The sequence below is a fragment of the Drosophila mojavensis genome, unplaced genomic scaffold, assembly GCF_018153725.1.
Source record: "Drosophila mojavensis isolate 15081-1352.22 unplaced genomic scaffold, ASM1815372v1 contig_74, whole genome shotgun sequence".
Classification (NCBI taxonomy): Eukaryota; Metazoa; Arthropoda; class Insecta; order Diptera; family Drosophilidae; genus Drosophila; species Drosophila mojavensis.
Window position 1 is genome coordinate 5,680,515 of NW_025318899.1, and position 14,486 is coordinate 5,695,000.

At 38.5% G+C, this 14,486-nt stretch overlaps 2 protein-coding genes and 1 long non-coding RNA gene across 6 annotated transcripts; 1 reads left to right on the top strand and 2 right to left on the bottom strand.

Moving 5' to 3' along the window:
• Positions 1-705: 705 nt before the first annotated feature.
• LOC6581519 (cold shock domain-containing protein E1) lies at positions 706-6,905 on the bottom strand. 2 transcript variants are annotated; one of them, XM_002007211.4, is made up of 10 exons: positions 5,872-6,905; positions 4,948-5,438; positions 4,458-4,852; positions 4,190-4,397; positions 3,667-4,131; positions 3,454-3,607; positions 3,222-3,391; positions 2,130-3,128; positions 1,884-2,061; positions 706-1,819 (listed from the first exon to the last, which is right to left on the bottom strand). In XM_002007211.4, the coding sequence occupies exons 1-10, from the start codon at positions 5,906-5,908 to the stop codon at positions 1,803-1,805; spliced, it is 3,114 nt and encodes a 1,037-aa protein (XP_002007247.1). In that variant the 5' UTR covers positions 5,909-6,905; the 3' UTR covers positions 706-1,802. The 2 variants fall into 2 exon arrangements, with proteins under 2 accessions (XP_002007247.1, XP_015017371.1); XM_015161885.3 differs by having other exon boundaries at positions 3,667-4,134.
• A 2,896-nt stretch (positions 6,906-9,801) lies between these two features.
• On the bottom strand, positions 9,802-10,814 carry LOC26527820. Of its 2 annotated transcripts, XR_006357493.1 has the most exons (3): positions 10,713-10,728; positions 10,568-10,652; positions 9,802-9,870 (listed from the first exon to the last, which is right to left on the bottom strand). It is a non-coding gene; the product is annotated as an uncharacterized LOC26527820 (long non-coding RNA). The 2 variants fall into 2 exon arrangements; XR_001449105.3 differs by having other exon boundaries at positions 10,568-10,814.
• Positions 10,815-10,850: 36 nt separating this feature from the next.
• LOC6581520 (AFG3-like protein 2) lies at positions 10,851-14,211 on the top strand. 2 transcript variants are annotated; one of them, XM_015161886.3, is made up of 5 exons: positions 10,851-11,032; positions 11,098-11,199; positions 11,257-11,738; positions 11,844-12,236; positions 12,302-14,211. In XM_015161886.3, exons 2-5 carry the CDS (start codon positions 11,116-11,118, stop codon positions 13,788-13,790), a joined length of 2,448 nt encoding a protein of 815 aa, XP_015017372.1. In that variant the 5' UTR covers positions 10,851-11,032; positions 11,098-11,115; the 3' UTR covers positions 13,791-14,211. The 2 variants fall into 2 exon arrangements, with proteins under 2 accessions (XP_015017372.1, XP_002007248.1); XM_002007212.4 differs by having other exon boundaries at positions 10,851-11,199.
• Positions 14,212-14,486: the final 275 nt, after the last annotated feature.

Sequence of the window (14,486 nt, forward strand, 5' to 3'; positions counted from 1 at the left end):
TTTGTTTTTATATTTTGCTTGTTCATTTTGTTGTGTGTTTCTTAGTGTTTTTTTTTTTTTTTTTGTTTGTTTGTTGTAGTTGTATATATGTATAACATGGCTATAGTAGGACGTACTGATCCCAAATTTTGTTGTTTAGCTTGTTATTATTTTTTTTATTTTTTATTATTATTTTTTTTTTTTAGTAATTGAAATTCATAATTTGTTTCACAATATTTGCTCTTTGTTTCCGACACGATCTCTTTGTATTTTTTTTTTTAGTTTTATATTTTTGTGTTTTTTACTATATATAATATACTTTAATATTTAAAAATACATTTTTAAAAATTAATTTTTGTTATCTTTCATTAAATGGTTTCAACAGATTTGGCGCAGCAAATTACATTTGCTCTTCTACATTACTCACACAAGACATTTTTTCTTCTGTTTTCTTCGCTTCTTAATAATTTTTGTGTGTTAGTTACAAAGTTCGTTTTCTAAATATTGTTGTTGCTGTTGTTGTTTTTAATAAATAAATACGTTTTGTATATGTTAGATGTATGTATGTATGTATGTATGTATGTATGTATATATGTATGTATAATAAGTTAATGCAACCCTTTGAATGCAGAACAAAAATTCGTGAAACAACATACACAGTGTTAAGATACTCGAAACTCGATTTACAGTTTCTTTTGGTGTTTGAAATGTTATAAACGAGAAATATTAAGACTTTTTGTTTGTTTCTTTATAAATACTTCAATCTTACAATTTCTTGATTTCTTCATCATTTTTGCTGTATACACACAATAATTATTCAATAAATATATATATGCCAGTTAACAGTAAGACTTCAATGAAGCTGCGAAAGAACAGTTTGCGAGAAATATTAAAATAGTTTTAAGAGAATATAGAGAATATACAATTAGAGAGAAAAAAAAAACTATCTACGCTTCTATGGCATAAAGTATTTTGTTATTTGTTTGTCTAATGCACATATGCAAGGATTTCGTTGCCATTATACAATAATTGTTTGCTTTTGTTGTTGTATCTTAATTTCTGTTATCTCTTAATATGATTTGTTATAGATTTCATTTTGTTTATATATGCTAAAATTAAATTAAAGCAAAACTAGTTGAAAAATAGTATACGTATACACACAATTTGGTTTCATCTCTCAGACACTTGAATTTCAGTTTAAGCAGCGCACAACTTCAGTATAACAGAAAAATACAGACTGCATTTTTTTTATTACAATTAGGATTTTAGGGCCCTGGTTTAATGATTAATGCGTAAGTTTACGTAAAATTTCGTTTAGTTAGATTTTTTTTTTTCATATTTTCTTATTTGCTTTTTATATTCATATTTATATATATATATATATATCAGACACGTAGAAATTGTTTTTGGAGTTGTCATTTAGTATTCATCATAATTATACATTTATGTATTGTGTTCTGTATGCCATATGCTTTGCTATCAATTATTATTATCGTTTCAAATAGTGGTTTGCATCTAAGTTAATGTACTTAATAAATTGTATGCTTGTTCTTAATATGGTTCACAATGTAGTTGTCTGTTGTAGTTTGCATTACTGTTGTTTATTTATTTAATTATTATTTGCTGCAGTCCATCCTGTGCACATCTGTTGCGTTTAGGGAACGGTTAATTCTTCTTGTTTTGTATTGTGTAGCGTACAAGAATATATAAATATAAATATATATATATAGATATAAGTATATATAGTTGTATATGCATGCATGTGGGTGTGTATCTATGCATTGTCTTTAAATTTGCATCAAATATCAGATTTTCTTTTGGAATTACTCTACCAAAGCGCCTGCAAGCAAATCATATCAATTAATATGGTTCATTCTAAAGGTAATTCATTAATGAGCACTCACCTGGAATGCGTGGATGGCGCGCGAGTATAGAGAAGCCCTTGCCCTGCGGCCCCTTGGGTGCGCGTGTTAGTATCAAACGTGGCACACCGTCATCGCCATTGAGCTTAAGGCGCGAGATCAGACGATCGGGACGATCGTTTATTTTCAAAACATTGCAAGCCGAAGATTTACCATTGCGCTAAATGATAGAAACAAAATATGTTTAATAAATTTGAAATTTAATTCATATACTATTGTCGTGCGTACCTGATTGGTAACCACTGAGAATTCAACAGTATCGCCAGGATGTAGAGCCACCGTATTGCCCTGCACCTCGGACATGTGAAAGAATAGCTTCTTGCCATCCTCCACCTCGAAATTGAGAAAACCAAATTGTCCTTTGATCGAGTCCACTGTGGCGCGTTTCTTTTGCCGCACTGCGTTCACCTCTGCCGCCCTGCCACTCTCATCGATGCGAAAGCTAACCAGATCGCCCTTCTGCAACAGATCACGTTTGTTCACCAGGCTGGTGATGCCAAATTCATGCTGCGATATGATGGTGGTGCGTTGCTCATCCAGTATCTCGATTAGGCCAGCGTACTCTTGCTGATCCGGATTGATGCAACGTAATGGACGCGCCACCACACCATTGTGCACCGTCTCCAGCACCGCCGGCTGTGGTATCGAATTCTTGGGCAATGTGCGCACATTCTCGGCGGGCAGACAATTGCCCGACACGGATGTGTTGCCATTGGGCGCCAGTGTATACTCCACCTCCTGACCCAGTTCTAGCCAATTGGGATTGCCCTGATAGTTGCTAAAGTGAAAGAAAACCTCCTCGTCGTGCGACAACGTCTCGATAAAACCAAAATTCTCCTTAATCACGGCTATAAAGCCGCGATACAACTGCCCGGTTGCTGCCTCCGCATTGGCATGATTATTATTCTCCAGCTTAAAGTCCTCAATTTGTGGAGTGTTAATTTGTTGAGTGGTTGCATTGCTGCCCACGCTGCTGTTGCTGCTGCTGCCGCCACCAGGGCTGCCATGCATCATATAGCCATTCTGTATGGCACCAGTATTCGAGCCAATGCCGTTCGAGAGCTGCAGTTGATCGTTCTGATTTAAATTGACAGCGGACTGTTGTTGTGCTGCTGCTGTTTGCTGATTTAAAAGTTGTTGCTGCTGTTGTTGTTGTTGTTGTTGCTGCTGCTGTTGCAGCGACACCTGCTGCACATTGACTGCTATAAATTCCTTGTTACGTTTGACCTGCCAACATTTAAGAGGAATACGAAATTAGATTGCATTTAAAAGATATATATATATATATATATATATATTTATATATTAACTATAACCCACCATGTAAATATCGAAGCGCACACGCTCGCCAACTCTTGGTGGTTTTTCGCAGTCTTTGAGAAAATACATAATAGTCTTTTTAACATCGCTATGCTCATAGGTGATGACACCACCCTCGAAGCGATCCTGAGATTTAATGGGACTTTTGGGCGCCTCGCGTGTTACGGTGCCTGCAATGCATAGCAAAAGTTAAGCAACCAATTATTGCATATATATATATAAGGCTAGATACCCTCAATGTTGCTGGCCATTAGGGTTTCGAATTGCACAGTATTGGGCGGCAAATGTTTAATGCGTATGGCCTGCAGACGGGAATTATTATAGGCCAGGCCGGGTTCTTGAATGACAGTAAACTCCACCTCATCATTGACATCAATTTCTCGGCTCTGTGAATGAGATGTATTATTGAATTAGAGCTCCAATTAAATTAGCCATTGATGCTTACCGTATCGAGCACCTCAGTAAAGTGGAAAAACAACCGCACTTGACGATCTACGCAGCGCAAGAAGCCAAAGCCCTCCTTCAGCGAGGCAATGATGCCCTGCTCACGCTTTTCGCCGGACACCTTGAACGTCTCGTCCAGCAGCGCTATCGAGGTGGCACGCTGCAACTGATCCCGCCTATCAGTGGCCAACAGGAATTGCACCCAATCGCCGTGACGCAAAGTGAAGTCGCCCTTCTGATCCTTATCGCCAAATGGCACCTCCACCTCTGAGTAATCGGGCGCACGATAACGTATGCGTCCTGGCAACGGATCATTGTTCTGACGCGTTGCATTATTGCGATCCAGCGATTTGAGCACTTGGCCCTTGTAGATGGTGCTGTCGACATCCTCGAAGATGACCGAGCCGGGCGGCAAACGTGTGATGTTGCACGCAAACTCCCGGCCCTGAGGCGGCACAGTGGCGGACTGCTTTGGTTAGTGCGATATGAATTGCTGTCACAAATTAATTATCTGCTCTACTTACGCTTCGCGTTTGAATGGTAAACTCGACATCGTCACCGGGACGCAGCTCCACATTGCCCTCAGCCTCGGAGAAGTGAAAGAAGATCTCTTTAACAACATCGGCGCGTTCAATAAAACCAAATGATTCCTTCATTGAGCAGACAACGCCGCGATACTTAACGGGCTGGGCCGGATTCTCCAGGCGTATATGGCAGGCGCCCAGGTTGCCTCTGCGAATAGATAATAATTAGATATAGCCAAGTTTATATTGATGATATATAATATTTAACCTTTGGTTCGTAGCGATTTGAAAGCTGACTTTATCGCCAGCACGCAAATTGACATTGCCCTCAACATCGTCTTTGGTATAGGGTAAAAAGAAGCATTCGCCGCGATTCTCATAGCTAATCCGTCCGGTTGTCTCACTGGAGCTAAGCACATTGTTGGCGCTATCGGTGCGCAGTTCGGTGGTCACCGTGCCGGTGACCCGCTCCTCGGAGAGCACTACCTCGGGCGCTATCTTCGAGACTTGACTAGCAATCGGTTTGCCGGTGCGGCGATCATAGGTCATCTCAAACTCAACTGGATCACCGATCTTCAAATGATCAATGTTTCCAGTGAACTGCGAGAAATGAAAGAAGAGGCGTGCCTGCCGTTCGCAGCACTGAATAAAACCATAAGAGTGCTGAAAATTTCAAATTGAAAACACATTCGATGGTTAGAGAAATGATCTTTAAATTGTCCATAATACAGATATTACTGCTCGATTGATAGACCCACCAGTAGCTTCTCAATGATGCCAGTTTCTCGAGTTGTTTGATTTGGATCGTTTGCCCCAGAGGCCGTGGCCGAAGAGTTGCTTGACTGCGATCCAAATATGGACGATGAGCTGCCAGCGCCGTTGTTCAACACGCTGTTCGACTGAAAGACGCCAATTTGTGGTGGATTCTGAATGATATCGTTGACCTCATTAGCATCGAACATTCCAATGCTGGGATGTTGTTGCTGCTGCTGTTGTTGATGTTGCTGCTGCTGCTGTTGTTGAATGTGTTGCTGCTGCTGTTGTTGTTGCATATGCTGCTGATGATGGTGCATGCTCTGCTGCTGCGGTGCCATGGCCAGTTGTACGGCCGCTGCTGGCGGTCCATGAGACGGCTGCAAGCCCAACGTGGTGGAGTCCAACGTAAAGGTGCCAATAGTCGGAAAAGTTGTAGGTATGTTCAAGTTGCGTATGGCAGTAATGTCAAAGCACTGCATATTATCGTAAATTTCTACAAAGCCATGGAGAGGGAGAGGAAAAGATTGAATTGAGGGATTAATAAATATTATTTAAGTATGTCTAAGTTAGTTAGTATAATTTAATATGTAGACTTTTTATTCCGAGCTTTTTCTTCCTTTATATCATCTGCCCAAAAAGCATAAATTAGCGCTATTTATGTTAATATTAACAGCACAGTTGCTTAACAGCTTTCTATTAATAGAAGAATCAGCCTTTTACAGCCCTACTTATCAGACTCTCTTATGTTAAAGTTCCCAATTCCAATTAACATGTTCGGAACATGCTATTTATGCTATTTAACAGCAGTAACGTATGCTACTTAACAATCTCTTAACATATTCCAATTAGAAATGTACTAACATTCACTCCTATTACATATAATGTTGCTCATATTAGAGATAACATTTATGGCATTTCTGTCTTACCTTCGCCCGTGCGATATCCTTTGGATTGCGTATTCATATTGTTAATTAACTTGAATTGGCTTTGTTTTGGATGTTATAGAAAATGCTGATAGCGACTAGCACAAGGAGACTGGTTGTTGTTGTTGTGATTCAATGTTTATTGTTGTTGATGACGAGAATGTTGAATTATTTAAAAGAGAGCGAGCGCGATTTATTTTTCTTTTGGGAACAGTTAAAAAATTTATCTGCTTCCGGCATGGAATTATGTATTATATTTTATTATAATTTTTAATTTTTATTTTATTTATTTTTTCAATTTTTTATGTAATTGTTTTATATCAAAGAGAAAAAACTAAGCAATAAATACGTATTTGTTTTTTATTTTTGTGTATATATATTTTGGCTAAACACTGGCACAAGAGGCACTGAAATTCCTTGTCTTCGAAGTTAATAAAGAAACAATCATTTGTTGTTGTTGTTGTTGTTGTTATGGGTGGTCAACTTGCTTCGATTTATATATAATTTATTATTATTTTTTTTGGGGGCAAGCCCCGTCTCGAAACGTATGTAAAAAATGCCGTTCAAATTTAATGTTTCTTTTTTTTTTTTTTTTTTTTTTTTTTACTAATTATTGTTAGTTTATGTTTTTAAAAAATATATTTATATTCGTATTTGTATTCTGATGAAAATGCATAAGCAGCTGTTAGCTGCCGTTGGTTGTTAGTTGTTGTTGTAGTTAAATGAATAAACATTAATTTTTGTTATTTTTGTTTATCTATTTATTGCATTTCGATTTTTTTCAATATATTTTTTTTAGTTTTACTAGAAAAATACACTGGGGCGTTTTGTTGAATACTTATTATTTTTTTTATTTTTTTTTATTTTCCTTCGATTATTTTAGTTTACTTTGATATTAAATTATTTGATTTGTTTATTTGTTTGAGGGATTTTCTTGTTTTGGAGGGGAAGTGATTAATATGTTTGCTTTTGTTTTGTTTTGTTTACTATCATATACATTTATATACTATATATATATTTTGTAGGCAATCGTTGTGGTTTTTTATGTTTATTATTTAGGAAGTATTAGTGATTTACTTTTAATTTTTATATATTTTTTATTTGCTTGGTACACCCTAATGCGCTCACTTGTTCTATCTCTCTCTCCCTCTCTGCTGCGCTGGTTCCTGCCTGCCAGGCGGCGCTTCAATGGTTTGGTTTGGGGCTGCTCTACAAGTGTTCCGTTATGTTAATTTTCGCTGTATTTAGTTGGTGTTGTTGTTGCTATTACTTTTCGTTTACACGTTTTGTATATTGTTTATTGCTGTTTCGTTTACTATTCACTATGCACATTATTATGAATTGTTATTTATATATATATAGATAGATACTCTTTAATTGTTTTCTTTCGGTTTTCATTTACTATTTTTGAACTTTAAGCCTACGTTATTTTCTTTTTTGTTTTGTTTTAAATATATATATATATATATATTTTTACATATATATATTTTGAATGCGCGTTTTTGTTGAAAGTCTTTTTTTTAACCTAGGGTTGTTTTTATGTTTTGCTTTTTGTGTTTCTTCTTGTTGTATTTTTCACTTATTTTTTGCTTTATACTTATTTACTTAAAGTTTATATAATATAATATATAATATACTATAGTATATATGTATCGAAGTCCTTTAAGATATCACGAATTTGTTTCAATGTTTTTTATCTTTTAATTTGCATTTGCTCTTATGTATAAAGTGGTTGTTGTTGTTGTTTTTTTTTATTTTTAAGATTTTCGTACTTCTCCTTCTACCTCGTTTTTCTATTGTTAAAAATTACAATGTTCTTCTATTTAGTATTCATTTTCTTTTGTTGTTTTTATTAATGCTTAGAGATTTTTTTGTATTTATTTATATTTATAAATTTACAGTAATTATCACAGAGTTGTTAAATCTTTCTTTGAATTTGTTTTTTTTTTTTTTTTTTTTTTTGTTTAGTTGCTTTTAATCGTTATCGCATTTAGACTTTTAACATTTCTCACTAGGTACACTTATAAAAAAAGAAAACTATTTAAAAATAAAAAAATTGTTTATTATTAAAAATAAAAAAAACTGTTCTGGGTGTCTTTCCGGGCACACAGGCCGCGCAGTTTTTATTTTCTGTTCCTTTTAACTTATTGTTTTAATTATATATCTTTTATTTAGCTGGGCTTTATTTAATTTCGTTTATTTACAATTTTTTTATTGGCTAAGTAGCGGTTGTTTTTTTTGTATTTTATAAATTTTTTGTTGTATTTTTTTTTTTTTTTTTTTTTTGTATTTTGTGTTACTCAGTTGTTTTTGTTGCTGGGGTCTTCATATTGTGTGTGTTTGTTGTAAAAATTACTTAAAATTAATAGAATTCTTGTAGATTTTTGGTTTTAAATGTTTTTATTTATTGTTACCGTTTTTAGTTGCTCGATTTTTTTTTTGTTTTTATATTTTTATATTTTTTTTCTGTTTTTAGTTCATTTTTTTTTTTTTTTTTGTTGCTTTTGTTTTTTCTTTTCTTTGCGGCACAATTGTTGCTTTATAGTTTATTCTATTCTGTTCTTAGACAAGGCGGAACTTTCTAACGGTGTCTCTCTCTCTTCCTCCTCTCTCGATCGCACCGTTGCTTAATGTGCGCTCTCTCCACTATTCACTCTGTCTCTCTCTTGCACTTTTTCACACGGCCGCCGCACGACAGGCGACAAAGTTTTCGTTTGTTTTTGTTTCTGCTTATAGACTATATTTTGTTTATTTTTTTATTAAATAATTTAAATTGATGTTGCGTTTAAATAAAATGTTTTAGTTTTGTTTAAATTAGTTTTGTTGTTGTTTTTGTTGTTCTCTCTTTTCTCCCGGTTATTTTGTACTTTAAAACTTTAATTCAGTTGTTTGTTGGTAGTTGTTGTTGTTGGTGTTGCTTTTGCTGTTTGTGTTGCTCTCGCTTCGCTTTGCTTTGTTCCTGTTGTTGTTTTTGATGTTGGTGTTTGTTGTTGTTGTAGTAGAGGCGGCGTTTTTGTTGTCTTAAATTTAAATAAATTTTTATATTTTTTTTTAGCAAATTGAATTCACTTTTGACTTAACAAAAATTCGTAATTAAATTAAAGCTTTCAGGAAAAATAAATGAGGAATTTTGGGATTGTTTAACGGTTGTTGTTGTTGGTGTTAAATTTTCTTTTCAGTTATTCGAGTTCGACGTCAACGTCAACGCCTCAGCGTTGCGTTTGTAGCTGCTAATGTTAGGCAGTTCTGATAATTATAATTATTTTTAAATATGTTTAGTGCGTGTGTGTGTATATTTATTTTATTTAGACCTCAACTCCGTTTTACTTCAGTTGATTTCTCTTTGTTGCTTTTTTCTGTTTTTCCGTTTATGTTGTTGTTGCTTTGAGTATTGACGAGTTAATTTCACAGCGTTTGAATTTTGTTTGGTTTTTTGTTGTTGGTTTTGAAAGTCTTCGTTTTAAGCTTGGCTTGTTTTGTTATTTTTTTCTTTTTGCACAGATGCGCAGTCGCTTTGTCGTCTCTTTCTTTCTCTCTCTCTCTCTCTCTCTCGCTCACACCCGCTAACAGACGTTCGCCGCAGACGGCGACGTTCCCCTTTTAAATTTTTTCTTTTCGTGTATTTTTTTTATTTGCTTTTTTACAGTCTTTTTGCTAATTTTTGTAGACTTTTCATGTGAGCTTTTTCGGCATGCAGTTGTAGAGTTTTAAAGCGAATTTGCAAACGAAAACAAAGGAAATTTTCAAAACTAAAAGTTTATGGCAGATGCCTCTCCGGTTATTAAACGCCTCTTAGACTTTTTGAGCTTTGTTGCTTTAGTTGTTGTTGTTGTTTGTTTGCTTTATTGGTATGTAACTTGGTATTTTGTTGTTGTTGTTGTTTTTATTAGATGATTTATTATTATTTGCTTTTTGATTCGTTTTCGATGGTTTTTATTATTATTATTATTTTATTCAGATTATGATGAAAGTGATGTCAAAACGGAGTTTTAGTTACAAAAGCTGCAACGAGAAAGAAAGTTAAACAATTAGTTCACATACACATGCATACGCATTATAGATGTTGTGTTTTAATAGAGTGCCCCTGTTGAGCGACAGCCACCCAGTGAAATCTACACCAAAAACTCTGCATTGTTGTTGTTGCTGCTGCATTTTTATTGATTTTTAGTGTTGCAAACCGGAGACTCGTACAATTCGCACGCACACACATTCACATTGACACGCACACAGAAGCTGCATAGAGATTTTACTATTGTATTGCGCCCTCACCACTATCGCAGAGTACCGGAAAAAATTGCACGCACACCTACAAAGGCACACCGATGTCAGACGAAAAACGTATTGAAGGCATTTTGTAAACTATTTTTACACATTTTTGTTATGGTTTTTAGCAGCCAACTGTACAGGCACACAAATACACACTCATTAGCACACATCCACATGTATGTACATGTCAAGTCGGTAGCAAATTTTTTTTTTTTTTCAAGATTTTTTTCGGCCTGCAAATTGCGTACCCTTCGCTCAGACAGTTACAGAAAACTTATCAAATACGCTAAAACGCCATGCCCAAGGCGACGTTTTATCTTAAATCACAAGTATATTGGCTGGAACGCGTTTTGTGCATATTTTCACAGTGAATTTGAGTTAATTTATTGGCTAATTTGAGCAAAAGAAAATTTTCACAACTAGCAATACGTACCACACGACACAGCACAACACCGGACGCCATGTTGGTTAGTGCTGGTAAACGTTGTATGCAAATGGCAGAACAATTGTGACGTCACCTTGCAAATATTTATTAATAATATATGATAGACAAGCAAATAAAATATTGTTTTTATTACTTATAATCAATATTTGTGGTAATTAGTTTAGTTACTTTGGTAAGAATTTAAAATTGGTGTTTTGGCTGCGCTGTACAGCACTGCCGGTCGCTAGTTCGCCAGCCCTGGTCAACTATCGAATGTGAGCAATGCCTTCAACTATTAGCTGAAAATCGAAATTTCACAATAGCGCACCATAAAATCTAAAAGTTTTTTTTTTTTGTTTTTAAAGCCATAACTTAAGACAACGTTGTGCTATATGGTGCGGTAGGTTTTGGCTCCTTGCAATAACTCAACAGTGGCTTCAAAATTGACAAGTTTTACAGTAGCATAAAATAACGGTGCGTGCTTGTCGTTATTTAACCTAAAGAAAACCGACTTTACACCTCCTCCCCCGCCTCCTTAGACAAAACCAAAGAGTGAAATGGCTTTCCGGCTCCTCAGCTCGGCGACGGCAATAAAAAGCCTGATGAAACGCAGTTATACTCAGTCTCCACTCACGTCAAAGGTAGATCAATTGATATATACTTGAAAATTTTATAATAATTGTATATATTCCATATAGTTACAGCATAATGGCGGAGCCCCGTTTGAGTTAACGCCACTGGTTCGGTACATTGTGGAACAGCTTCAAATGTTCTGCAAGAAACCGCCGAAGGGTTTTGAAAAGTATTTCGAGGCCGGTGGCAAAGCTAAACCAAAAGCAGCCGCCGAGGGAGATAAAAGTGCGGCTTCAAACAGCAAACAATCGAGCAGTAGTAGCAGCAGTAGCAGTAGCAGCAGCAAACCCAAACCACCCGCGATGAGGCCCAGCAGTTCCAATGAACCCAAATCGGATTGGAACTTTGGCATGTTCAGCAACAGCTCACGAGGCCCAGGGGCGCGTGGCACGGGGACGCCAAGCGGTCGTCCACTGGGTGAGGGCGGCGGCGGCGATCGGGAACGTTGGATACTCTTTGGAGCCATTGGCGCAGTTGTACTGATTGCCTCCTTTGCGTTCTTTGAAATGGGCTACAAGGAGATCTCCTGGAAGGAGTTTGTCAACAGGTGAATTTCGTCAGAAGAGCCAAGGGATTGCATCATCAATTTAATTTTGCAACTTCATCTGATTATGTAATCCACCTGAAAATCTTTTGCTCTCTATATATCCAGCTATCTCTCCAAGGGCGCAGTCGAGAAACTGGAGGTGGTTAACAAAAAGTGGGTGCGTGTCCGCCTGCTGCCCAGCCAGAGCAGCAGCGGCGTCTTGTGGTTTAACATTGGCAGCGTGGATTCATTCGAAAGAAATTTGGAGACTGCGCAAACAGAACAGGGCATAGAGTCCATCAATTTCGTGCCCGTCATCTATCGCAACGAAGTGGAGGCATCCAGTCTAACTGGTCTGCTGCCCACGCTCCTAATCATCGGCTTCCTCGTCTATATGATGCGCAAGTCGGCGGACATGATGGGCGCTGGGCGTGGACGCAAAGGCGGTGGCCTGTTTGGGGGTGTTATGCAATCGACAGCGAAGCTAATCAATCCCACAGAGATTGGCGTCGGCTTCAAGTGAGTGACGTTCTTCAACTTAACTGAGATCTCATTTAAATCCTCTCTCTTTCCCTCTCTTGCAGAGATGTGGCTGGTTGCGAGGAGGCGAAAATTGAAATTATGGAATTCGTCAATTTCTTGAAGAATCCACAACAGTATATCGATCTGGGCGCCAAAATACCGAAGGGTGCCATGTTGACCGGTCCGCCCGGTACTGGCAAAACTCTGCTGGCCAAGGCCACAGCTGGCGAGGCGAATGTGCCCTTCATCACCGTCTCCGGCTCAGAGTTTCTGGAGATGTTTGTCGGCGTGGGTCCGTCCCGAGTGCGCGATATGTTTGCCATGGCACGAAAGCATGCGCCCTGCATTTTGTTCATTGACGAAATCGACGCTGTGGGCCGCAAGCGAGGTGGCAAAACCTTTGGCGGGCATTCGGAGCAGGAGAACACACTGAATCAGCTGCTGGTCGAAATGGATGGCTTCAATACGACCACCAATGTGGTGGTGCTGGCGGCCACCAATCGTGTGGATATACTGGATAAGGCGTTGATGCGACCGGGTCGCTTCGATCGACAGATCTATGTGCCAGCGCCCGATATCAAGGGCCGGGCGAGCATATTCAAAGTGCATCTGGGTGCCCTTAAGACGGAGCTGGACAAGAATGCCCTGTCCCGTAAGATGGCAGCGCTGACGCCTGGCTTCACCGGCGCCGACATTGCGAACGTTTGCAATGAGGCGGCGTTGATTGCGGCGCGTGACTCCAAGGACTCCATTGTGCTGAAGCATTTCGAGCAGGCCATCGAGCGTGTCATCGCGGGCATGGAGAAGAAGACGAACGTCTTGGCACCCGAGGAGAAGCGAACGGTGGCCCACCATGAGGCGGGGCATGCGGTGGCCGGCTGGTTCCTAGAGCACGCCGATCCCTTGCTGAAGGTCTCGATTATACCGCGCGGCAAGGGTCTTGGCTACGCTCAGTATTTGCCCAAGGATCATTATTTGTTGTCCAAGGAGCAGCTCTTCGATCGCATGTGCATGACCCTGGGCGGCCGTGTGGCTGAGGAGTTGTTCTTCAATCGCATCACAACGGGTGCGCAGGACGATCTGAAGAAGATCACAGACATTGCCTACTCGCAGGTGGTGCGATTCGGCATGAACGAGAAGGTCGGCCAAGTGAGCTTCGATGTGGGACAGTCGGGTGATCCGGTGTTCAGCAAACCCTACTCCGAGGACACGGCCATGCTGATCGACGGCGAGGTGAGGGACATTATTAAGTGTGCGCACACAACAACGACCGAATTGCTGGTCAAGCACAAGGAGGATGTGCGTCGTGTGGCCGAGCGGCTGCTGCAGAACGAGGTGCTCAGTCGCGACGATATGATTGAGCTACTAGGACCACGCCCCTTCAAGGATAAGTCCACGTACGAGGAGTTTGTTGAGGGCACCGGATCCTTTGAGGAGGACACCACGCTGCCCGAGGGCCTCAAGAGCTGGAACAAGGAGAAGGAGGAGCCCGCCAGAACAGACACAACGGACACAACGCCACCCACGAAGCCTGCGACTGCTTCCCCCTAGACGTAGACGTCTGGAATCTGGAATCGCCGTCGTTGTCATCGTCTTTATATATTCTAGTGGCTGTTGTTATCATTGTTGTAGTCTAAGCAGATCATCTAGGGAATGTGGACTTCCACCTGGATCGCTGAAATTCACGACGTGCTTTAAACAAAAAAATTCTAACAAAATCTTTCGCTCTCCGAACATCCTTTGAAGCAAAAGTACTTCCTCTAATAACATTTTACAGCGTTTTTTCCACATTGTTGGCAGATGTTTCAAACAGTTTTTGTTTGTTTGGTATTTTATATAAAGGGCAGATATATTGGACACAGATTCTGGTTGTAGGTTGATAGTCCAAAATTTACCGTATTCTAGCAAAAAGAAATAAGCAAAAAAAAAAACACGAGTAAAATGCAATAAAACTTTCACAAACTTTCGAAAACTTAAAAACAAAACCAATATACCCGTTGTCAATGGGTTTCGGGTATAAAAAGGCCCATGAGGCTCTGGATTACGAGTGGTTAAAAAGAGTGAGATGTGTGCAATTTGTATGTTACAAAAAGTAATGTACATATATTAATAGAAAATACACACGCCGAAACTGAAATAATTATATTAATTAATAATAACAAGCTACACGAGCATAAAAAGGTATAACTTTTTAAGATTGGACTTCATTTAGCCGAGCTATGATCATTTAAAGTTAGGAATATTTTC

Coding starts and splice junctions, on each gene's coding strand:
- LOC6581520 (XM_002007212.4), top strand. CDS start 11,116: ATGGCTTTCCGGCTCCTCAGCTCGGCGACGGCAATAAAAAGCCTGATG. Junction 11,200..11,256: donor AGTCTCCACTCACGTCAAAG/GTAGATCAATTG, acceptor TATTCCATATAG/TTACAGCATAATGGCGGAGC. Junction 12,237..12,301: donor GAGATTGGCGTCGGCTTCAA/GTGAGTGACGTT, acceptor CCTCTCTTGCAG/AGATGTGGCTGGTTGCGAGG.
- LOC6581519 (XM_015161885.3), bottom strand. CDS start 5,908: ATGAATACGCAATCCAAAGGATATCGCACGGGCGAAG. Junction 4,135..4,189: donor TTACCATTCAAACGCGAAGC/GTAAGTAGAGCA, acceptor CACTAACCAAAG/CAGTCCGCCACTGTGCCGCC. Junction 3,392..3,453: donor AATGGCCAGCAACATTGAGG/GTATCTAGCCTT, acceptor TATGCATTGCAG/GCACCGTAACACGCGAGGCG.